General features: G+C 38.4%; 1 protein-coding gene across 1 annotated transcript in view; it reads right to left on the bottom strand.

The window, feature by feature from the left end:
• rxfp1 (relaxin family peptide receptor 1) overlaps positions 1-25,840 on the bottom strand; it is a 63,044-nt gene that overhangs the window by 9,674 nt on the left and 27,530 nt on the right. Inside the window, exons 3-14 of the mRNA XM_023397975.2 lie at positions 19,444-19,527; positions 11,046-11,151; positions 8,366-8,437; positions 7,337-7,408; positions 5,691-5,762; positions 5,354-5,425; positions 5,090-5,158; positions 4,872-4,943; positions 4,607-4,678; positions 1,961-2,032; positions 855-926; positions 250-321 (exon numbers count right to left, since the gene is read on the bottom strand). Coding sequence (XP_023253743.1) covers positions 250-321; positions 855-926; positions 1,961-2,032; positions 4,607-4,678; positions 4,872-4,943; positions 5,090-5,158; positions 5,354-5,425; positions 5,691-5,762; positions 7,337-7,408; positions 8,366-8,437; positions 11,046-11,151; positions 19,444-19,527 — 907 coding nt within the window. The remainder of the gene's footprint in view (positions 1-249; positions 322-854; positions 927-1,960; positions 2,033-4,606; positions 4,679-4,871; positions 4,944-5,089; positions 5,159-5,353; positions 5,426-5,690; positions 5,763-7,336; positions 7,409-8,365; positions 8,438-11,045; positions 11,152-19,443; positions 19,528-25,840) is intronic.

Here is a 25,840-nt window from a genome sequence, read left to right as displayed (position 1 = left end):
ACTGAGAAGGAATTTCTTTTCCCTCTGTTGCTTCCTATCCAGGAACGGCATGGGTGTATCTCGAGCTGCACACAGTAAATGGATTACACTAAGCCTGACTTACTCATCTCCCAGCTGGAAGAGAAGCCTGACAGTCCTGATAAGACTGGCTTGGGACTCACCATTATAAATACGTGTGAAAGCCCAATGGTATACATGAGAGTCCAGACCAAATGGTGAGCATTAACAGTATAAACATTGAGCACTTACATGTGAGTCAGGTATTTCAGAGGTTCAAACATCCGCCGTTGTATGTTTCCGATTTCTATCCCCTCTATGCTCCTGGAGAACATAAAGACATACTGATTTTGCCTTTTGTTTCAGATGATGCACACAGAGACACATTACAGTAAGATTTATAATTGCACATTATTACAAGAGTATTCAAAAGCGCACAAACTGTCTTCACCAAAGGTTTTCTTCATCAAACAGCCTTTCAACAGACGAACACTTTTACAAATCCAAATACATTTTCTTTCATTCTTTCAGAAAAGAAAAGAGTCTTTCAGATTCTGACTTTTGTGTGAACTCCTGCTTGTGCCTCAAAAGAAACAGCACATTTACCACATCATAACCAAATAACACGGAAGCTATGATCAGTGCTGACAGAGTAATGGCCTCCTTCTAGCTTGTCAAGGCCATTTTTCATTTTCATTATCATCATACACACTGTATGTTTGCTCCTCTTCGGGACCTTTAAACATGACAGGAGAGCTCTCCAAATGCCTCCTAGCACAAATGAGACCTAGTGCATGCAACACTGTGGTTTTTAATTTGATGAATGTGTCATTCAGTATGAAGAAAGACATACTTACAACGACTTCAGTTTATGCAACTTGTCAAAGTGGTCGACTTGGAGCTCCTCGATGGGATTGTATGATATATTCCTAGAAAATAAAGATAGAAAACCAAGTAGTGAAAATCAAGGACCTAGTAAAACAACTTTCAACACTGCACGTCTTTATAAATAGATGTAACATTGGAGAGATTTCTGTCAATACACATATTTTTATGCATGTGGCCTGGTTCTCTCAATTAGTTTAACCTTCCTGTCACATACCGCCTCCTGTATGTTATGAAGCTGTGTCCTTGCATTATTCTTCTTTAAAGAACACCCTGTTATGGGGGCGCCTCGGTGACTCACCTGGTAGAGCGTGTCTCACTTCACTATTTGAATAAAGGCAAAAATGCCCCAAAAAAAATAACTTTAAAAAAAAGAACATCCCGTTATCCTCCCACCTAAGTGTTTGTTTACTGTTAGAGACTGAATGCAACGTCTGCCTGCTACTCAAAGTTCAAATCCTTAAGATCTTAATGAAATCACAACTCCATTTTCAATACTGTTTATGGTTGGCATTATTTCTGTAATCACCATCCAATATATTTACAATCGGTAATTATCTAAACTTTTTTTTATTGGAAATGGCTGAGTCCACTAGGGTTAGGGTCAGGGTTCACATTGAAAGTGTTCAACCGTGGACACACAGGATGACTTTTATTGTGAGGCAGCCAAAGGGAATGTAATATAATTAGTCAACAAGGTTAGTGCTGAGATCAAAAGTGTACCTACAAAACAGGACAGGGTTGATCTTTGCTGTGCCTTGCTGGTGTGTGACTAAAAACTCAAGGTTTATAACTTTGAAGGATATTTATTGATATATAAATCATCAAAAGTGCCTTTCCAGCTTAATGCACAAGGCAGTTTAAACAAAGTTCATCCAAAATCTAGGGGAGTGTGTTTTTGTATTCACTAATTTCACTGGATGCTGTGCAGTAAGAATAGCTCGTTTTTTTCAAAATGGTTAAATCTATTGTCATTCCATGATAGCATCAAAAGATACACCCTATTAAACATTCATGGAATAAACATGTGCGAACACAGAACCATATATCTCAGTGTATTAGTGTAAACAGAACTCACAGTTGTAGCAAATCCCCCAGTAAAACAAAGAGATTGGGAGGAATCGCCACCAGTCTGTTGTTGGATAGATCCCTGCATGCCAACACATATCCACATCGGTTCCCCAAAAAGATGAAAGAACAAACAAATATTGATGTACAACGCTCAGTATCTGACAAATGCACAAAGATCTTCAAAGAAAAATCCACCCTATGTGACCTGTGCAATGCACACTGAAGTAAGCCCTGCAATTAGTACTTCCTATATGTTTATAATGCAATTCACTTCTTTGGTGCACCCATGGTTTTCATTAGTCCCAATAGCCTGAGCATAAACTTAATTCATACAGCTGCTGGTTTTATGTGTAAAGGAAGAAAGCTATGGTGATAATGATCATAGCTCCAGCAAAGTGTCAATTTCAACAGTCGATAAAAAATGAGAGTGAGAGTCTGAGCGCTAATGAAATATGCTGTGGGTTCACGGCATCAAGGTCTACTGAGGATACATGCAGTCCATCCCCTCGGAGACAAAGGGTAAAAGGGATACGGATCACTTCACTGTGCGAGCCCCATTCCCCTTCTGCTCTTTGTGATCATCCTCCTCTCCTGAGTGAAGGTGCTTAAATGTTGAAAAACACAACAATCAGAAGCTACAGTTTTGAAAAAGAGATCCTTTAACCCTTAATATTTGAGCCGTGACTTTGCTTCAATTCAAGCTTCTTGGGGTAAAGTCAGTAATGGAGCCACTTCATCTGTATCGACCACAGACTTATATGATGCTCAGTTCTGTTCACTTCTGTCCATATCTCTCTAATGACTTTCCTCTCCTTGTTTCCTTCCAATTATATCCTGGTTTAGAGACAACCACTGCAGCGGTATGGTAATTCAATATTGTCATTTACCAACTATACTGTTTACATAATAATATATTTGTCATATTTCATGATATATATCAAAAAAATGTTCTTAATAATTTATATATTGAATTCAACCATATTTCCCAGCCCTAGACAGAAGAGAAAATGAGTAGGAAATACAAACATATGGTCTTAGTGTTACATGTGTTTGTACAAAGTGTTATTTCCATTGAGTCAATTTCTCAATACTCAATAAGAAATTACAGAATATTGCAGCCTTGTCCTTTAATAAAGTTGCAATATTTTTTCCTACAATTATTTGTAGGAAAAAAGTTTGTAAATTACAAAACATGATGAGTTTCTTGAGAACTGAAGCATTCACAGTCTAGGTGAAATATGTGAACCATTAAGATACTGACTGGTGCTAAAAAAGGATCTTAAAAGAAAAATCCACTGAGCCAAAGAGGTTAAATATAGTATATAGATTCCGGAGGCCTGAACAGAAGAGACACACAAGGCATTTAACAGCTACAAAAGTGTTTGGTAAGACTTCGAGGAGCTCTTTCGGCCAACAGTAAAGGACATGAAACTAAAAGAAGTACAGACTGGTTATTAAGACCACAGCAAGAGTGTGCTATACTCAAGAGTATGAGAAGGACATCAAAGGTAAAAAGTAAAGATCTGTAGGTATCTCCTGCAGTTCCTTAGGTGTCAGTAATATGAAAAATACTGATCCACACTTCTACGCTAACAATATTATGACATTATACGATAAAGATAAAAACAAAAAGCACAAAATAACAATGATGGAAATTTTTCTTTCAGCATTTCAAACAATGGTTTGGGAATAGTGATTAATATTGTACAGGTCTAGTTGGGAGCTATCAATGATTCAGGCTTTTCGTCATCTTCTTCCTCATCCTGACAGAATTCATAAGAGAAGTACTCAATATCAATCAGCATTAATAAAAAAACTGCCACAGTTCATGAACTCATTGTGCTATTGTACCTCAAATATGCAGACTGTGATTAAAATCTTGAAAATTAACACAGGAAAAAGTTTTGGACCTGTCAATTATTTTTTATGAGGTGCTTGTGTTCAACTGGAAATTTTTAGTGATAATGATGCCACGAGTGGAAAAGTAAAAAAAATGGAATTTATCCTCTGAAGACCAGACAATCATATCAGATGTAGCAAATCTGAACCATAGTTTTTGAGAAACTTTATCACAGACCAGAGTTGTTTGAGGGAACATTTTGACCTGACTGTGAACAAAAGGTAAGGAGGTCACCAAAATATCGATCACCCTCTCTTTGAAATATGGACATGAGTTCTGTAAAAAAGGTTGCTCTGTAAAAAAGTGTTGGAAGAACAGAACAACTAGCTCACACATCAACAAACCAACAGACCCAAATGACCATCCCCAGGCTCAAAAGAACAACGAATGCTCTCCATTTACAAAATTACATGTATTTGTCCACTGAAGCTTTCGTCCTAAATGTGGATCATTACACACATGTCCTTAAATATCCTGTCAATTGTTGCTTGCAGCTACAGTAGAAGACTTTACTTCTTTATCAGGAAGTAACTCCATCTTAAGGTTCACATACTTTTTCAAGCAAAGACTGTGAATGTTACAATTAAAGCTGAAATCAGGATGTGCAAACTTTCTCACAACAGTGCATTTAATGTATTTTTCTATGGTGTTTGTTGCATCACATCAGCTTCTTATATATAATATATATACTGTATAGATATTTACACATTTTCGCCTACAGTTTATTTGCTCAATCAAACAAAATGGACTTACAATTCTCCAAGTTTCTGGAGGACTGAGAAAGATTGTTCATGTATATGGCTGATCCTGTTTCGCTGTAAAACCCTGGAGAAATACAACAAAAAAAATCATATTACTACTTTTTGATACTTTTCGACCTTCTTAATCCTATTTAACAAACTGCCGCTACTGATTCCACGCACAGACTTGTAGCAGCAAATCAGATTTTGAGAAACTGAAGAACATTTCAAAAAGCAGAAAGTTTGCCTTTACACAGATTATGATAAGTTATACTTACAGAACTGTCAGCATACTGCACGAGCAGAATGAGACATTTCCAATCGCTTCTATGTGATTTCCCTCTAAATCCCTGCAAGAACATGTTATAAAATGTAAGCACACAGACCAAATTTACAGTCACACACCCACACACAGAGAGACGGACAGAATAAAATAATAAAGAATAAATTCATCAAAAAACATGTCAATTTTATGACAGTTTCACATCCTACTTACAGCCAGTTCAATCTTGGCATTTCCTGACAGATGTCATCCAGCTTTGTCAAAGAGTTGTTCAGCAGAACTCTGCCAACCGCAGGGAGAGACAAGAGAGAGACACAACTGTGATGTAGGAAGGTGGAGTGCGTTTTCATTCAGTGTTCAAGGGAGCAACATTCATTCAGTCTAAACAGATCGACAAAGGCTGTTAATTGCAGGGTTTTTGATGATTTGAGAGGAGATCACAGCAAAGCAAAATAGATGTGGGAAATAACAACTTACAGTAAAACAAGGGAGTTCAGTCCTGAAAAGGTCATGGAGGATATTTGATGGATATTGTTATTTTCTAGGATCCTACAACAACAACGACAACAACAACAACAAAAACATACAGTTTCAGCCTCATTAGCATTGATTCAGAGGAAACAGCATCAATAGGTGATGCACAACCTGTATTGAATAATAATAAGAATGATAAAAGACAATTTATCAGTTGGAATTATTTCTCATTACTTCTCACCACACTGGACCTCTCTGCCTATGGCAAAACAAAAACTATGCATGAAATATTTTATATTCTTTTGCTGCAGAACTTTCCTTCAGTAGAAAATAAACATACAGCCACTCCAGCTTGTGTAAGTCCTGGAACACCCCCGGCATCAGGACAGATATCTTGTTGTAGCTCAGGTATCTGAGAGAGGAAAGACAAGTTTGGAAGATCACCTGAAGATGATGCTCTCTGAAAACTTCCTGTTGAATTTAACACATACGGTAGCTAATGACTGCAGTTTTAACGGAGCATTTTGTAATTCCTACTTATCTCTCTGATCTTTACTGATTACTATATAAAGTTCACCCTCTTATAATAATGTATGTGTGTCTAATCAAGCTTTCATTATGTCACTAACAAGGTTTGCCAGAAGTATGACGACACTGAAAAATTACATCTGTCTGTGATTGCTTAACTTTTAACTCCTAAACCACAGCCTTCATTTCTTTGGGCACACGTTCAATTAAATTTTTCTGCCTGGCTGCAGGGATTTGATTGTATTCGGCCACAAGAGCATTTATGACGGCACTGATGCTGGGACATAAAGCCTGGCTCACAGGCTGCATTTCAAGTTATTCCAAAGGTGTTGAATGGGTCAGAGGTAGCACTGAATGACTAATGTGTTAATTTTCATATCTCAAAAGAGATTTGAAAGAGTGCAACTTTTAATCACAAATTAAAAATCAACAGAGAGACAGTTTCAAAGTATGTCCACATACTTTTGATGAGATGTTGTAACGTAACTGTCTATCTCTGAGTTCTTCATCTGCTACGTTTTTATTGTTGAATTAGCTGCAATTTAGTCAGAGCTACAGTAACATGGAGATGTATTTACAATATAGCTGTATCTACACACAGTTGCCAGTTCATAGGTACACTTGGCTAAAGCTAATACAGTCTAATAATATACTAATACTGACAGGGGTTTCTATTATTTTGTCCATTCTTTTTATACAATGGGCATAGGTAAAATAACAGAAACACCTCTCTGTATAACGCAACACAGCTCGACAGCTCAACAGTTCAACAGCACCACAAACTCTCTAAAACAATTTCAGCACAAACTGAGCATTATAACCTTCATGATTTATTGCAGGACTGTTGTATTAGACTGTTTTAGTCAACTGAGTGTATAAATCCTTCAGTAATCACTACAATCTTTTAAAAATAAGTTGAAGACAAGACCTATTGGAGTAGTACAGAGGGAGGGTCAGTTTTTTCTTTGGTAAATACTTAAGTTGTTCCACAGCCTTAGCACTCTGTCCTCTCTCTTTACTTTCTTTTCGTTTTAATGCACTATACACAACATTTCAGTTAGAGACACAAATTGACTATTTATAACAAATAGTTACACAGTTAGATATAAATAAAAGACTCTCAGAGAGGCTCAAGATTCTGCAGAGAGAGCTAATGCTCTTTAATAATCACATTAAATTGGAATCAAATCAACAAAATCAAAAATTATAGTAGTCAAGGTGGAGGTTACATTTGGCGTATCAGCAGACTAATTGTTAAAGTGTTAGCTTATCATGGCCGTGGTACATGAATGTGTTTGGACAACTGAGCCGATCACTGAGTTGTGAATGAGCCTGTGATTTTGAAGCATGAATGAAGCAGCTGATTCATTTGCATCATTTTATGTACATAGAGCTACAGCCCACACAACTGTTTGCTTTATTACTGAAAGGTATGTGAATGAAAATGAACAAACTCACAGTCTTGTTAGGTTATGCAGTCCCCTGAATGCGTCAGGACTCACATCTCGAATTCTGTTGTGCTGAAGGTATCTACGTAAAAAAAAGAAGCACAAAACAGTTTGTGAATCTTTTGAATTACCAAAGAGCGAGGAGAGAAAAATTCTATAACCCCTTATCCTGTTGATTTAATGAAAAAACAAAACACACACACACACACACACACACACACACACTGGCAAAACTTGGCTGTTTACAAGAAAACAGAAGATATTGTTCCAGCTGAGAGAAATTAGGTTCTGATATCTGTTTAATGCCAGGCATCAACTTTGGTATCACACACTGTGTGCTCGACAGACCTCGGCTGAAAGCTGTGTTTTGTCTCTTTGTGTATTTTACACACCTGGTAATTAATTTGGATGTTTGTTTATGCATATTTCAGGGAGGTTTTCAGTCCAATTGAACTGTCAGAGCAGCGACTGAAGGCTGACACTATGACGCAGCCAAATGGTTCCTGGCAGAGGATCAGACCTTCTGCCCTGCCGACACAGTCAGGGGCACTGTGTGAGACTGATAAACAATGTAAGTCGGGAATGAAAGGATCTGTATGCAGAACAAATCAATCACTTCTGTCAGCGTTCCCAGATGTCCTCTTAGCTTATACATATTAGCTTTGTAGTCGTGAAAGTCGTTTGTTGTACTTGTCACTAAGAGGCTGCTGTTTTTCTCTGTTCTTTGGTATCAGGAAGGAATTATGCTTTATTGAATGAATAGCTTAGACCCTAATACGCCATATGCATCACACATTATTGTATGTGTTGCTTAGACTGAAATCAATTCAATTCAATTCAATTCAATTCAATTCAATTCAATTCAATTCCAGTTTTACAGCCGTGAATCATAACAGAATAAAGGACAAATCACTGAAACAGAACAACCAGGAAATACAATAATAAAAATGGGTTAATATCATAATGTAAAATAAAATAAAATAAAATAGTGGGCTATATATTTGAATAACATGCAATCCATAATTTATGGGAAACTCACAGTTTCTGTAGGCTCTGGTATTTAAAGAACGTGTTTGCTCTCAGTTTCTGAAGCCGATTCCTTTGTAGAGACCTGAGGGAGAAGAAAGAAAGAAGAAGAAGCTCAAAATCAGAATAAATTATCAAGCGTGCACCAAGAACAATGCTCATCATGATTCAGTATATTCAGTATTTAAACATCTGACTCGTTGATCTGACATGATGGGTTAACGTGGGTTTAAGAGAGGTGTTCAGGCCTGGGGATAACAAGACCTATTGAACATTACAAACATTCAAATGATAAAAAATAACACCAATACAGCCATATACTCTGCCACTCTTCCAGTAGTGAATATTATTTATAAACTATAAAAACATTTTAAAAAAGACAAATAACAGACAATGAATTGTATTCTATTTTCAGATCTCTTTGTATTTTTCACTGGGGCTCTCGTTTTCTGTCGGTTCAAAGGTTTAAAATATCAACAACCCATACTTTTTTTTTTTAAGGTTATTCTTGGGCATTAATGCCTTTAATGGGAGAGGGACAGAGAGATGGACAGGAAAGTTGGACTGAGCCTATATTGAATGCACTCTACCAGATGACCCGCCGGGGCACCCCCAACAATCTATACTTTTTCATCTGTGATTACATTTCAATAGACCATAGTGGCACAAGACAAACTCCTTTAGGTCTTATTTCAGTTTTTATGTAAAGGCGTAAAAGGTAGAAATACTTAATAAAAACACAGCAATGAACTAAAATCAAATTAGTCTATTACCAGGACATTAAATCCATAAACATAAACTGTGGCTTGTAAATTTTGTTATCATCTCGATTCAGATGTTGACTCCAAAGCTTTTAATGGATTAACAGGTGATTAAAAGCTCATCCACTCACTCTCACACTGTCATGTCAAGCTGTAGGAAGTGGTCAGTTTTGGGACTACGCAAGATTATCTTACTGTTGACACTGTCTCTTTGGGCTCGCTGTTCTCAAACACAAACACTCTATGACACTGTATTTCTCGGCCCACTAACACTGAAGACACACTCTGGAGCATTCCTGCAAACAAACAAGCTTTCTTACTAAAAACCCACTGGAGCTCATGAACATTTTTCTTTTCTGATCCTAAGTCTTTCTTACTTTTTTGTTTGTGGTATGCTTGTAGTACTATCCACGCTGGAGTCATAACTGCACCAACCTGCCTGTTCATGAGGAGCTGCATGCTGAGAGATTTGATCATTACATAGGAGATGCAATGATTAGTTGATTGATAGACCATCGGCAGCTATTTTGATAGTTAGATTATGATTTTAGTCGTATTTTCAAGGCAAAAAAGCCAAATATGTGAAGATGCTATGCTCCTCCTCGTCGTCTCACATGATTGAAAACTGAATATCTTCAGCTTTTGGACAATTGGCTGGACAAAACAAGCTATTTGTGATCTGTCAGAAATTTAAACAGCCATTTTCACTATTTTCTGACATGTTAGACACAAAACAATTAATTGATTGATCAAGAAAAGCAATTGGCAGATTAAGAAATAATGAAAATAACAGTTGCAGCCCTAATAAGCATCATCAACTCACCTAACCCTGGCACTGCCATATAAGGCTACCTGCTGCCATTCACATTTTTGTGAATAAAACTATGTGGAGTCGTAAAAAGATTTTCACGCTACAAGCGTGAGAATCCTGCTTTTGGAAATCAGCAGACAAAAACAGTTTGCGGTGTCAGTAGTCATAATAGGAGGATCTGAAACAATTTTAATAGTAGAGCTACCAACGATGTGCCGTCAGAGCAGCACAAACACCTGCTTTATTTACCTGCCTGGAGTCCTCTGATAGCAAACGGGGACAGCGGGCCAGTTGTAGAGCAGATTAAGAGATGTCTGGGAACAGGTAGTCATAACTAAACACCCACTAAATGTTTGTTATTATTTTTAGTTGTATTTTTAAATTGATGTAATACAGTAAACCAACTCATTAATTTCACTTTGGTTGTTCTAAACACCCACTTGTTCTAAACCTTTCCTCAAGAAAATCCTCTAATGGAAAAATAAAGTTTATACCATTTCAGCCCCACCACAAACAGGAGAAAAGCACAATGGTTACAGTACCATGAACAGTAATAGCTACTATAGCTGAACTGGCCATGCTTCACTAACAACAAATTGAAAACATATCAAAACAAAACAAAAAAACCCCACAGCACTAAGTGTTTGTAGCAGAAACAATATTTCTCCTAACCCCAAACCTCCCAAAATAAAATATGTATATGTAATGTAACTTGCTGGTTTTGGATGGACAATGTGTCTGATCACATGACTTCCTTCCTTCATCTACAGACCAGTCCTGTAATAATATGTTTTGTGTTCTGAAAAAATAAAAATGACTAATAAGAAAATATATATATATAAATACATATAACAAAATGTGTGATGCTGGCTCCTACAAGACGTTCAACGACATATGCTGCTCACCAGCTCAGTGTGAAGGGGTTGCATCATCATCACCAAAGAGTCATCTTTAGTTCTGGCAGCATGTAATGACAGTTACTCACAGTGGTTGGGTGGGGTTTTGGAGAGGGGGGGGTGTTTGCTACAACACTTATTGCATGCTGTGACAGTCGCAGCCAGGTATGGAGGGCTCCTGGGGCTTTAAATTATTGAAAAAATAAATGGTTATTTTCTACTCACATCATGGTGACATTCATCGCCACCACTGGGATATCTTGAAGCTGTGTGCTGTCACAGTCCAGCTCCAGGTCTCGGCACTGGCAGAGCTCAGGAACGACACCCAGCACTGGAGAGATGGAGGGGAGAGGGAGTGGACATCAGAGGATACATCAATCAACTGGTCATCCTACCAAGTGCCAAAGTGACAAGACTGGAGCTGTTTGTACGAATGGAAACCTTGTCCTGTTGGCGGGCAATATAAGCAGAGATGAAAATGAAAGCAGAATTGATTTGGAAAACAAACACAGATTGGCAATAGTTAAAAACAGGCCCTGGCTTTTCAATACTGCTTATTGAACATTCCTGGATTAATCTACCTTTGATTACCTTTGATTAAATCCTAGTTTGATATGCGAGCTATGATGAAAAGGTGCACATAAGATTGTTTAATTGGGCTTTCCTGGCTCCAATAAAAGCAAATTATAGTTGAGGACACATCAGACTTAGCCACAAGGGGAAGTTAATGAAAGGCCCCCCCCCCCTTGTCAGACTAACACATTTTCATTTACGGAGATAATTGCACATTTGTGACGAGTCATATTAACTCCCATTTCAACCGACTGAATGCTTTCACAGTCATTATTGATTGAAGCAAGTAAGGAACAAAAAAACATATGATTAGACTGAATACTCTCCGCAGGTCCACCAGTTTTCAGCAGGATTGATTCAAGTATCTTTCAGTATTTATAAAGGTAGTGGCCATATAAAGCACAATTCATTACTGACCCTGTTTATTTGCCCACTGTCAAATACTACACATTTTTTCATTTCTACAATGGAATTACTGAAACCACCTCCTGACCTGTAAGAGGATGATCAGAAAGTGAACTGCAGAGTTGTTGGCAGTCATAAAGTATGTCACCGTGTGGCAGTGACAATAGCAGATAAACAAAAAAGGCAGTAAAAAAGAAGCCGACTTTACTTTTACTTCTGTTGTGATTTGCAGGTGCACCACACCTCTAAGGCTGATGCTGATGACGCACAAAAAAATCGATTTGAACTTCAGTATTATGTTTTGTTCACATTGGGGATGAAGAGAAGAGAAGAGAACAGGTCAAAAAACAAAAACAACTTCCCTAATCACATCTCCGTGTAGCTTACCATCATGACACTTCCCATTAAACAGCTCCATTGTTATGATTCAAGGACGGGATCCTTTGAACTAACTGAAAAGTCTTTTAATTTCGGGGGCTTTGAGCTCAACAAGAATTAGACACAAAGTCAAACAACATCTGTGTGTCTATGCTGCTGGTCTGAATACTGCCCTGCTAGAGTAAATCTGAATGAGTGTATGAAGATAAAATATGACATTTAGTAGACTTTACTTTTATTTTATGGGAAAACCCTGAAGAAATAAATCTCACTGGCAGTTATGCAGTAATGCAGAGCAACACAAAAGCTCCAACATCAACATTCAGATAACCATAATATATGAGTCCCTGGAAATAGTAATGAAAAGGTGGATGTCCCTGTAAATAAATAATGTTGCGGTTGTCAGTTTGATGCCATTTGAAATGCAGCAAATAACTCCCAATTAAACTAAATCACAGCAATACATTTAATTGCCAGAAGGAAATTTTTGCATTTTATAATTATTACTTTCAGGCTTATGTGTTGGCTTTCATGCAGTTATCAAGCGTTGCACTGACATCTCATTGCACAAATACCAAAAACATGGGGAAAGTATTTCATGGTCTAGAAAATAGCAACATGCCTTTTGTACAACTCTGTATTGCCATGAAAATATAGCTGTGTAGTATGTATGTGACATACTTATGGAGCCTAAGGCTTTGAGGCTGATAAACATGGAGAACTGTTGCTATGATTCCCACATCGACCAGTTTAGTTATAGACAATCCTAAAAAGTGACTGTAACAATGGTGTTTTAAAAGATTGCTTTGTTGTAAATGGTGATCATTGTGACTGCGCTCTGAACACACAAGGTTTATTTCTATTAAGTGACCGACTGGGCCTTCTTTTGATTTTAAATGAAGTAAACACTGGCTATGGCGGTAGAATCCTGTATGCTCAACAACAGGCTGCAGTCACATCAATATGGCCAGTAGGCGATTTGAGAGGGTATCAGGGGGGAAGCCATCCCCCTTGTTAACCCCCCCCCCTTCTCCATCCCCTAGTAGCAGAGAGGGTGCTGGAGCAGAGAGCATGATAATATCCCAGAGTTTAATTAAAAAAAAAAGAAAAGCAAGTTAAGGTGAAAAACAGCCACATCCATGGCTCCAAAAAACAAACACATTGCAGAGGAGTTGATCAAGGCTGAGGTGGTTGCATCATTGATAACAAAACGTGCACAACAACAGTCGCTCCATAAGAAAGTACATCGCTTCAGAACCTCAGACTTTCACAACACAGCTGAGAAAACAGTAGAAACCCTGACTGCTGAGATGGTGAGGGATCAGTTTCTGACCACTGACAGGATGTTTAGGACTGTTTATAAAACTGCAAAATCTGGAGGGAATACACTGACTTAGAAACAGACAGTCCAAGTCCTGAACGGACTGGACGTGGGAAGGACTTTCCATTCAGAAAAAATATTCTGCAAATATTGGCCAGCACATAGCAACAGAAATGAGAAAGCAAGTAATTGCAAGGGTTCTAAAATTAAAAGTCGTTCATTCTGGTTGATGAGTCATCAACCGTCACCAAAAAATCAGTACAAATTATTTATGAAGAGCATGTAGAGGCAACAGTGAACAGCCACTGACATTATTTTTGGATATAGTAGAGCTCCCTGCCACCATTGCAGAGAAAATTCATACAGTGTTGCTCAATAACATATCTCACCATGACTTTACTGAAGACAAAGGAGCAGCTTGTGTGTTTTGAATGTGATGGTGTCTCAGTCATGCTTGGAAGCAGTCAACTAGTTTCCTGACATTTTCATCTGACACTGTATGAACCACTGTGTAGCGCTGAGAGCAGGAAGGAATTTAGATGGTAAAAAATTCCAAGAGGTCATGTGGGAAAAAAAGCCCTGCTTGTAGTGTACTGTAAGAGAGAGAATAAAGCCCTGCATAAAACTTGAAGGTGTATTTATTTATTCAGCAGTCCCTGATCACGCCAGCATGATCAAACCAATGGTCAAAATAGCACTTAGACTACTAAGAGCTAAAGATTTGTAAGGTTTTATAGCCTCCTGTGTTATTTTTCTGACAGCTTTATGCACAACACAAAAGGATCCAGAGTTTGAGACCATGCATGTGCAGTACGAACAGTAGAAAACATCAACCCTGACTCCAGAGGGCTTTAATACACAGTTGTAAAAAGATGAGTGTAGTAGGGCGAGAAGGAAGATGACTGGACAAAATGTAATTGTAGAACTAGAAATGTCACAGTTATGGTTATGGTGTCCTGTAACAACGGCCGTTGGGAGGTGTACATAGGTGTGTTTATTGTTGGTAGGGGGTGTTCCCACTGGGCCATGCCTGTTGTTAAAAAACAACAAATCACCCTCTGTTTACAGCCCAGAATGAGACTGGTTGCCACATCAAATCTCACACAACGGAAAAGACTTCTTAAAAAATACTGGTCTGTTTGGAAAGTGAGCATCAGAGAAGAGGAAAATGACAGACCCAAAAATAGACACCTGAGGATATTTCTTTATTTTCAATCTGTAAGTTATTGAATACAGAAAAGCGACCGCTGAAGAAAAGATTTTCTCAGGATGAGGATAGAGGATATTTGGCTTTAAATTCAAACAAAAGAACTCAGGGTTGATATTAAATAGAGTGCAGAGGTCTACGCTGAGGTCCACAACTGCAGTTTAACTTATTGCCATTTTCAGTGTAAAGAGACAGGAAATGGAGGAAATCATTATTTAGAAACCCTCCATGAATAGATAAATTATTGTTGTGGAGGGATTTGCATGCCTCTGTGACCCTGAGAGCTGCGTGGGAAAAACTCTTCTCCCAGAATGCCACATGGACTAAGTGCAACTGAAAGACCACCATCAAGCTTTGATACTGGTTTCCTTGGAAAAGGCAGGAGAAGACCCTTTTCTTGAAATCGGAACTACAGACGAGCCCGTCCTGCCATTCCTGTGGATGTTACTCTGACATGTACCACCTACCTGAACACTGTTGCAGACCAGGTACACTCCCTAATCGAAAAGGTATTCCCTGATGGCAGTGGCCTCGTTCAGGAGGATAATACTTTCTGCCACAAATGGTTCAGGAATGGTTTGAGGAAGACAACAACGAATTCAAGGTGTTGAGTTGGCTGTACAAACAAGTCCGATCCATGGAGGCCCCACCTCGCAACTTACAGGACCTAAAGGATCTGCGGCAGACGTCCCTGCGCAGGATACCACAGCACACCTTCAGAGGTCTTGTGGATTCCTCGACAGGTCAGAGCTGATTTGGTTGCAAAACGGTGACCTACACAATGTTAGGCAGGTGGTCATAATGTTATTGCTGATCCGTGTATGTAGAGTATTTCACGTTTTAAGTGTTTTTACCAAGAAAGACCTCCTAGACAGTTGTCCAGGATCTATGCTAAGTGTTGTTAATTGCTGAAAATATGGTGGTCAAATACCATTAAAATGGGTCTGAGCAGCGTGCTGCCAAATTACCAACCAGAGATCACTAAAAATCTGAACACACTTGCTACTCTCTTACGTTTCCTGACTGAATTAGGATGCATCTCCTCTGCTTACAATGCAGGAAATAATTGGGTTTTATGATCTAACCTATGGATCTAACCCAAGCAGCTAATTCCTGTTGGGTTTAATTAGTCGCACCACACAGCACTTTGACAGTCAGACTACTTGCAAAGCAATATACTTACAGGGGATGAGCTCACATGGTAGGTACTTTTTCCCAAGCCTGTGTCATAATCAATTTCATACTGGCACTTTGAAACTGAACAACTTCCATATTCTACTACTACTACCTTCATCTGTCAGAAGGTTAGAACACACGGCATGGGGCTGCTGCTATGTGAAGTCACGAACTGCAAGGATCAATGTAGATGTATGATGCGTTACAAGTAGGGGCAGCAAGGCAAAGAAATGCCTTGATGGACTGATCCCTGGCTTTGTTGCTGGCTAGTGGGAGGTATTTCCAGGGACTTGTGAGGATATTCACAAATCCTTATTTGACACTGCTCATGGTCCTGGAACAGTACTAAGTCGGATCAGATGGCAAGGGAAGCGGAGGACATACATTATATTTGGGTTTTGTTCATTAGCAAGGGGTCGGAGGCATAGTGGGTTTGAAACTGCTTTAGCATCTGCAGTGATGTGGGTGTTGTACTGGACTGTCACAGTGAAGAGGGAGCTAACAATGATGACAAAGCTCTTCGTAATGACAAAGTGATTGATCTGCACTTTTCAGTTTGTTACCATAAAAAAGACCACTTGAAACTGAGTTCACTTTCTGTTTAGGGTGAACCTCCATCTTTAAAGGTCTAGTCAAGGGACTTGGTCACTTACACTTTTACACAGTCCAGTTTTCCATTTGTTTTAGTGATCATTTGCGATGACTGCAAATAATGTTAATAACTTTAATAACCTGCATCGTTGTATTGATAAGATAGCGTTAACAGATAGAGTTATTGACATTTTTTCACCATAGAAACATCAGGTTATTATTGCACCCTGATTTGTACTATGGCAAGAAAGGGATTAAGAGACAAAAGCGGAGGTGGAACAGAAGAAGAAATAAGCAAGCAGCATAAGGTATAATAGTAACGCTTTATACAATGCAAATATAAGAAATGAGATTGATAGAAATAAGTAAATGTATTGAATGTACCTAGAAATCATTCCTACAGCATTACTATAATATAATGTGGACAATTCAAAGTCCACATCAAACATAATTTCAATCTCACTGCTCCTTAGTATTCTACAACTGCTTTCATGGAAACTAGAGTGAATGTGAAGTGTAGGCAATTATACTTTGCTTTGAATAATGTAGGACTTTCTGATGACACAGGACTCTTGAAAAGCTTGTGGAGGCTTCATGAAAACATAAAGAGAACGCAATATCAAAGGAGAAAATATTGTTTCCCAAGCCAAAGTGTCTTTAGCTGTCATGTTACCCTCCTCCAGATGAATGCAATCCTCTGATCCTTCTTCTTAGACTAGCACATCAGGAAAAACCCGCTGTAATTATTTTTGGAAATACAAAACTTAAACGTATTTTTTTTTTTGTTATTGTTCACATTAGGAACATGGCATGGATTCTCAATGAACAGAGCTTGGATGTCAGCGGTCAAATCTACTTCCACATGAGCGGAAGAGTCAAGAGCGGAACATTTTAAACTTTACTGTGAGGAGATAAATTAGCAAAAGTTGATGGAATAACTAAAAACAAAACCTGACACATTTGATTTCCTCTGACTTGTTTTGACTTTCATGTCTGTGATTTTCTAATTTAGTACAGATGGCAAATCAAAAGTATAATTATGTCAACAATCAGGCTGTGGAACAGATCAAGTCTGACAAACCAATAGCCAGATGAATTTACAGCTGTCCAAATAAAATGCCTTTGATTAAGAGTAGCTGACAAACATCTGAGTGAAAGTAAATTAATCATAATGGTAGTACTAATATTTTATTAAATTTGCAGGATACATTTAATGAGAAGAGACCTGGTCAAGTTAATGAGAAATTAAATTGATTTTTTTACATGCAGTAGTAAGAAAGGTAAAGAAAGTAAACTCACTCTTAATTTGTAGTGTAGATACATGTTGGGATGGTTATGACATATAAATTTGGCATTACTACTGTTAAAAATTGATTTCTTCAGTTTACTTAGTACAAACTGTCTCAGTCTTTTCTTTTTTGGAAACAATAATGGGCTTGTTGTTCATGAAGGCACGATTTATTATACTTAAGTACTTCTGTGCTTTTAAAGCTGCAGAATTGAGCTTGTTTCTGCCTCTTTTGTGCTCTGTTGTGCAAAGGACTATGGTTGCACAGCACGTAAACATCAGTATGACATCATGATGGAAGGTTTTATTATTTTCTCTCTCTCTGTAATATCACTGTTTTCTTTGCAAGGCACACGCTATTTCTCCTCTGTCTTGGTTATACAGTTGCTGCTGTTAGTGCCTGATGGTTTATATGATGATTGACTGGGCTGTAATTTCTAAAGAGCGGGTCCTAATGGATAACACTTCCTATGACTTTTGAGTTTTTATTTGCAGAGGGAAGTAACTTGCATAGAACAGGAAGTGAAGAGAATTTTAGCTTTGGTATCTATAAGTACAGAGCCCCCTTGTGTCTTGTCAAAAGTTTATGACTTGATATCATTGTGATGTATCTTTGAAAAAGAAAAAGTGATTCTTGGCTCCTCAGTCAGTGATTAATAATCTTTACGCTGCACGGCTGTAGCTTCTGGGATTGCTCAACAATCAAATGCATACTCTGCTGGCTGCCAGTCTTGATCTACATTCATTTCGATAGCAAGAAAAATATTATGAATACCCACAGTGAATGATTAGTATTCAAGAAACTAAAAATATAGTTGGCTTTATTACTTTTTTGTGGCTTTTTCATATTTCACTAGGAGGCCCTAGAACACATGCTAGAAAATCAAGACCTCACCCCACCTCCACAGAGGGCATCCCAACCAACCAGTCATAGCCACTTGGACAGGATCCCTCACTGGCTTCCCATCCGCAACTCATTATGCAGTCGGCTGAACTTCAGCTGCAGATGGTAATTTAAACCAGGTTGGTGTGTGGAGTGTTTTCACACATTTTACACAGTTCTGCACCCTAGTTTCTTTTAATAGAGACATTCTGAAATGCAGCAGTGATTCAACCTTAGCCTTATTCATGAAGAGCTGTCTATTTGCCGGCCTACAGGACAACAGAGAAAAAAGGAGAAAATCCTGGAAAATGATGTCACTGCCGATGCAATAACAGCCTGCTCTGTTTGAAATGGCCTTAAGATAACTTCTGTTGTGATTTGGTGCTATATGAATAAAAATTGACTTGATAAGTTATTTTCAGTAGGAAGTAGTAAAGATTTAGACATTGTTTTATTTATAGGACTTTAGGTTAGGATATGATTCTCCACAGGTCACATACAAGCCATTACTGTAAACAGTGGTTCATTGTTTATTTCTGCGACATGTGAGTCTGTGCTGTGTGAGGATATTCGGGCTTAAATACGTCCTGGCAAAGGACAGCTTCAGATTTGGGTTGGTATCACACTGGTAAACCTGTTAAGTTCTGCAGTTGCCCATCATCATTCTCCTTGATGCATCAAGCTGCTTCAGACATCTGAAGTCTCTTGAGAACCATTTCCTTCAGCTCATACATAAGAGCAACAACCAGGCCAAAGAACATCTTTAAAAATACAGTTTAGAAACAAAATAACAGTACTTACAGCACACATTGGACTTGGTCCTGGTGTTATGGCTTGGCATGCCAAAATATTTGTCAAAAAGATGGGGCCATCCATTATTGTCTCCTGGAGAAGAAAATAAGACGGAGAAAGACAGAGATTACACAAGATTTGTACTTGACAACCAGACATCTCTTATTAGGTATAATTTGAGGTAGCTCAAATGTTCCTTTCTGTCGGACAATGGTGCAGGACACATTTCCTCATGCTCCATGCTATTTCAGCATACACAGATCTCAGCGACATGTTGTTGTAGGCGAGACCAAGGTCATTCCTGTTGATTTCTGATGGCTACAATTATTTAATAAAAAATGCCAGGCATTGGCCTGGTAGATAATATAAGCAGTTGCGAATGGCTTTATTTATTTGAATCACAATATAATCTTATAAGGCACAGAATTTGTTTTGCTTTGAAATCTGTATCTAATGTCCATGTAAATATGTACAGGATCAAAACTGTATCAATGTGAAATAGCAACCAAATACAATAAGTTCATCTTTGCACTTGTATCTGCAATAATAAGAAAAAAAATTGCAAGTGAAAGTGGCCACTGTGTTTGCTGTACCAGTAGCTTTGCAGAGGTATGAAATCAGAGGCTGACAATATCCATCTTCAATTACTTGCTCACCGCTCTCCCTCTCCACTTTACGAGTTAACCATGGACAAGGTCATATCATAGCGAAAAATGTTTGTGCTGGCATTACAATAACTGTTGGTGTATCATTTAATGTGTAACCTAGAACATCTCAGTTAATTGCTTGCCTGCCCGCTGTGACTCTGGAAACATTAACTCATCATTTGCTGTGACACCCTCTTGTGCAAAAGTAAGTGCCAGGTCAACTGGAACAAACACAAATGGAAAATAATAACAGTGTTGCTCACAAGCGTAAGTGATGTACACAGCTGCCAAGTCATTGTTAGAGAATGGAGCAAAATGACCTTCATTTTCCAACAAGGACAAATAACAAGAAGACTTTCTGGAAAACAGAGGACCGCACTGATAGAACCACTACCAGAAAGAGTTAGTTTGCTACCATTAACATCGCATTAAGAGCTGCATCTAATACGTAAAGTCATTATTAATCTGCTAGTTATTTTCTCAATTAATCTATTCATAATTTGGTTTATAAAATGTCAGAAAATGGATAAAAATTGAGGAGTTCTGGAGGCAGATGACCAAGCCTGCACTGTTTATATACAGCGACTTTTGAGTTTAAAGGGCCAGAATAGGAGGAGAAAAAAGGGGAGATATTGGGTGAGATCCTGGATGGAAACTGTATAGCCTAGAGGGGGAATTGGAAGTGAGTGAACTTTGTGACAGAAAGCTAACTGCAGGTAAAGCAGTTTATATTTCTTTAAGTCTCCATTGGTTAACACACAACTGACGTCATCAGTCGCCAAATATCAAACACGTTAAAAAAAAATCTTCTCTGACTCTGCAGTGGTGGGATGTATTAGAGACGGGCAGGAGTCAGAGTACAGGGAACTGGTGCCTAACTTTGTGGACTGGAGCAGTAGGATTCATCTTCTCCTAAATGTCGACAAAACCAAATGAGATGCCAGTAGACCTTAGGACACAGAGAACTGCGACCAAGCCCATTATCATGATGAATGAGGAGGTTGAAGTTGTGGAGCAATTCAAGTACTTGGGTGTCTACTTGAATGAAAGACTGGACTGGAGGACTGACACTGACACAAGAAGGGGATGAGAAGTCTCTGCTTTCTGAGGAAGCTCAGATCTTTCAATGCATGTAACAAGATCTTGGAGATCTTCTACCAGTTTGCGTTAGCGAGTGCCATCTACTGTGTTGTCGTCTGCTGGGGGAGCAGAGATGCCAGCAGGATTAATAAACTAATCCCCGCTGCTTCTGATGTATATATTGCATATATTTCTAATATTTTTATTCAGAGGAACAAAGGCCATGCTTTAACTAAAAATTCCTTGCTATAGGCACCACCTGCTTTTAGGGGAAATTGATTAATCAAATTAACCAAATGAATCAAATGAATCAGTCTTTAATCAGAAGCTGTCTCTTATACACATCTATTACTTTTTTGTGGCTTTTTCATATTTCACTAGGAGGCCCTAGAACACATGCTAGAAAATCAAGACCTCACCCCACCTCCACAGAGGGCATCCCAACCAACCAGTCATAGCCACATGGACAGGATCCCTCACTGGCTTCCCATCCGCAACTCATTATGCAGTCGGCTGAACTTCAGCTGCAGATGGTGATTTAAACCAGGTTGGTGTGTGGAGTGTTTTCACACGTTTTACACAGTTCTGCACCCTAGTTTCTTTTAATAGAGACATTCTGAAATGACAGCCTGCTCTGTTTGAAATGGCCTTAAGATAACTTCTGTTGTGATTTGGTGCTATATGAATAAAAATTGACTTGACTTGACTTGATAAGTTATTTTCAGTAGGAAGTAGTAAAGATTTAGACATTGTTTTATTTATAGGACTTTAGGTTAGGATATGATTCTCCACAGGTCACATACAAGCCATTACTGTAAACAGTGGTTCATTGTTTATTTCTAGCATAGCTGATAGCACCTGCGACATGTGAGTCTGTGCTGTGTGAGGATATTCGGGCTTAAATACGTCCTGGCAAAGGACAGCTTCAGATTTGGGTTGGTATCACACTGGTAAACCTGTTAAGGTCTGCAGTTGCCCATCATCATTCTCCTTGATGCATCAAGCTGCTTCAGACATCTGAAGTCTCTTGAGAACCATTTCCTTCAGCTCATACATAAGAGCAACAACCAGGCCAAAGAACATCTTTAAAAAAGATGTGTATAAGAGACAGGGGGATGAGAAGTCTCTGCTTTCTGAGGAAGCTCAGATCTTTCAATGCATGTAACAAGATCTTGGAGATCTTCTACCAGTTTGCGTTAGCGAGTGCCATCTACTGTGTTGTCGTCTGCTGGGGGAGCAGAGATGCCAGCAGGATTAATAAACTAATCCCCGCTGCTTCTGATGTATATATTGCATATATTTCTAATATTTTTATTCAGAGGAACAAAGGCCATGCTTTAACTAAAAATTCCTTGCTATAGGCACCACCTGCTTTTAGGGGAAATTGATTAATCAAATTAACCAAATGAATCAAATGAATCAGTCTTTAATCAGAAGTAATTAAACTCTCAGTTCAGAAATCTCCTGTTTCTGTCTATGAGGACACAGTAATGAGGTCAGAATGATGAATGAAATATACCTTTGAGGATAAAATGAAAAAAAATAGTGAAATAAAATGTGTGCTTTGGGATTATCAGAGAAGGGACATGGCAACGAATAACTTCTCAAGGACCAATAATATTAATAGTTTAGAAATCTATCAGCTTTTATCACAGACAACAGAAGTTCACTTAGTTAGGTTAACTTAATTTAGTATTGATTTGAAAACTGAGGCTGATTTCAGCTGAAATTGAAAATATGCATGAATGAAAGGAATAAAATAAAAAAAGATGTAGGAATGCAAGTCTAGATGAGGTAAAATGACTGGCGATGAGGCTTGGTGAATAGAACAACAGACAAAGAGGAAAAACTGAAGACGAACCAAAAGTAAAACAAAGGTAGATAATAACCAATCATAGCTTCTGACACGTTGGACACATCATGCAGTGGAAAAGATCACAAACAGCTTTCAGCTTCATTGTGAAACTGCCACGTGCAAAAATTGTATATTTATTTACTTTATATTCACTGGTGAGTTGTTTAAAAATGGCTATTATCAGCAGTCAGTGGGGTTCATTAGGATGGGACTTATTCTCAGCTAGCAATAATACATGGTTGTTTAGGTTTCAGTTTGTTCTGCTGTCCAGCACGGTTCAGTGGTTGCTATATATTGGTGTCTATAGCACACAGTTAATATTCTTAACCTGAATAAAAAATGGTGACCCAGTTGAAGAGCACATTTTTTACTTTCATGTACAGTCCTACAAACATAATTTGCCATTCACATCAGTGTCTATAGCAGCATAGTCACAGGATTGGTTGCATGGTTCTATCTAAAGACAGATTTGCACTGAAGTAGAATTACCTGAATTCCTCAGCTGATTTTGGGATTTACCCCCTGAATCTGTGCCATGTGCTGCATTTGTGTGAAATAAACTAAGTCTGTTTCTGTGAAATTTACTGACTTACTAATTGGAACTTGGTCCTTCTCCAAATGGGTCTCCATGCTGAATAGCTGGAGGAGCTTCTTGAAATTTCAGCCAAAAATCCTATTGAAGCTCTTAAATATTTGCACTGGACCAATTTATCAAATGTCCTGTCATTTCCCTTGATATTTGTATTTAACATTGGACAAAGAGCCAACAAAGGAAAGGATTAACATCACTGACCTCCTTGATTATTACAAATCACAGTCGGACCCAAGGCTGTAGTAGCCCATGTGATTAGGGCAAAAAGCAGGCTGAGTTACACTGAGCAACATTTTGATGCATGGATCCCTGCATTGTTTGTACACACAAGGATGTACATTGGGGTGGCTATGGCTCAGGAGGTATAATGGGTTGTCTATCATCTATCAGAAGGGTTGCTAAGCACCTTTAACATTAGCACACATCAGGTCCAATGTTCTGTCTCCTCTGGTTGTGCGAACCATAAACGGATGGTACCCAGAGGATGAATTGAATTAAATTTGATCCTTTGATACCAGCAAAACTAATGGCATTCCCATTAGCCTCAGCTGCACTTTTGTATTTAGTGCTAATTAGCACTGGTATTTGAATTTTTCTCAAAGCACAGATGTGCCTAAGCGCAGCCTTCCAGAGCCACTAGTGTGGCTGTAGACTGGCTGTTTTTACACTGATAAAACCTGCTTCTACCGACAGAATTACCCTTTGTCCTGTAAAACCCCTTCTCTTGTGATTTACTTTCTTCAAAGATGAAGTCCTTTTTTCACATGGTGTCTCGAGATTTACATATATTTATATTTTGGACGTTGAAAACAGGTAGAGATCACTGAAACTGTTTGGTGCTACAGTGAATATTGTATACGAACACTTTGCTGAGGTTGATCAAAGCTGCAGTTAGAGTGTTGGGGCAGTGAAACCTTGCCCTCCCTCTCTCATTTAGATTTATGTTTAGCATTTTACCATTCAGTGGGTAGCAGTACTTCAAAGGTAGCGGCAGATCTCACACATTCGCTGCAGTATGGCTGCGAAATACAAATCTCACAAAGTGCCGTTGCTGTGATTTCATTAGTTGCGATAAAAGCAGCTATGAAAAAAAAAAAAGACAGCACTCCCAACACTAATCGATAAGATTCCCCTGAATGTGAGTGTGTATGGACATGGGACACACACGTTTCAAACACTGAGCAACATGACAGATATTTAGAACACTTTCTAGTTAACCACGCAGAATGAAAACTATAAACGCCTAAACTTCATTTGCAGATACAGGTCTATTATCTGCTAAGAGACACTGTCCAAAACCGTGAAAAAATTATAAGGCAACAGTTATATATAATGCTGTCAATGACTGCATCGTTGATGTCGGTCTACATGCTGGGACTGTACTCTGCCTTTTTCTGTGGATTTCTCTGTTGTCACTCCTTATCACTATTAGAAACATCACGTTACGCGGTGGTTGAAAATTAAGTAATGGTGATTTGGTTGTATATAGTTCCGTTTTTCTATTGCTAAGCTAAGACAGCATTTTGTTTACCATGTGAAATCTACATTAGCACACAGAAGAGCAAAACCAGAGACTGTGGCAGCTACTTAACACATTCCTCTGTGTTGTCTGCATCAAATTAAGTAAACTGAATCAAAATTAGGCAAAATGTGGTCTGTACACATTTCTTTAATCCTTAATCAATATGTGCCAATAGATTCTCCTGTCAACATGAATACAAAGTGATGAACCCACAGATTACATGAAGCCAGAAATAAGTCAAATACTAATTTCAAAAGTGCCTATTGAAATTTGGATAAAGAATCAAAAGAGACTCTAACAGAGATATATCCAAAAGCCTAGAGAGACAAGGGTTGAATTAAATTCCTCTCCATTGTATAGCATGTAATTATTTATGAGTACCACAAAATAAAAGTATGCACACAAATACACAAAAACATCTACTGGAGCTGTGCAGAGAAAATGTTAAGCCAAAAAACATTCAGTAGGGAACTTCTGATGACTGGACATGTGCACTCTCTTCTAAAACTGACCACTTACAATCCCTCACGGTGTTGAAATTCAACCTAATCTGATGGTTTAAAGACACTTTGAAAAAACACGGAGCTGCTGACGGTCAAACATGGGCTGATGCAGGAATCAAACACGAGACCTTCTGATTCTGCTTACAGGGGTTTTGGGCCTCTTTGGATCTGTAGGCCTTTGGGCCTTTTCGCATTTTCTTATCAAAG

Source organism: Seriola lalandi, unplaced genomic scaffold (genome assembly GCF_002814215.2).
Source record: "Seriola lalandi dorsalis isolate HSWRI2012SDOR001 ecotype SW California unplaced genomic scaffold, Sedor1 jcf7180002054972, whole genome shotgun sequence".
Taxonomy (NCBI): domain Eukaryota; kingdom Metazoa; phylum Chordata; class Actinopteri; order Carangiformes; family Carangidae; genus Seriola; species Seriola lalandi.
Note: the sequence above shows the minus strand (reverse complement) of the source record. Positions and strands in the feature narration are given on the sequence as shown.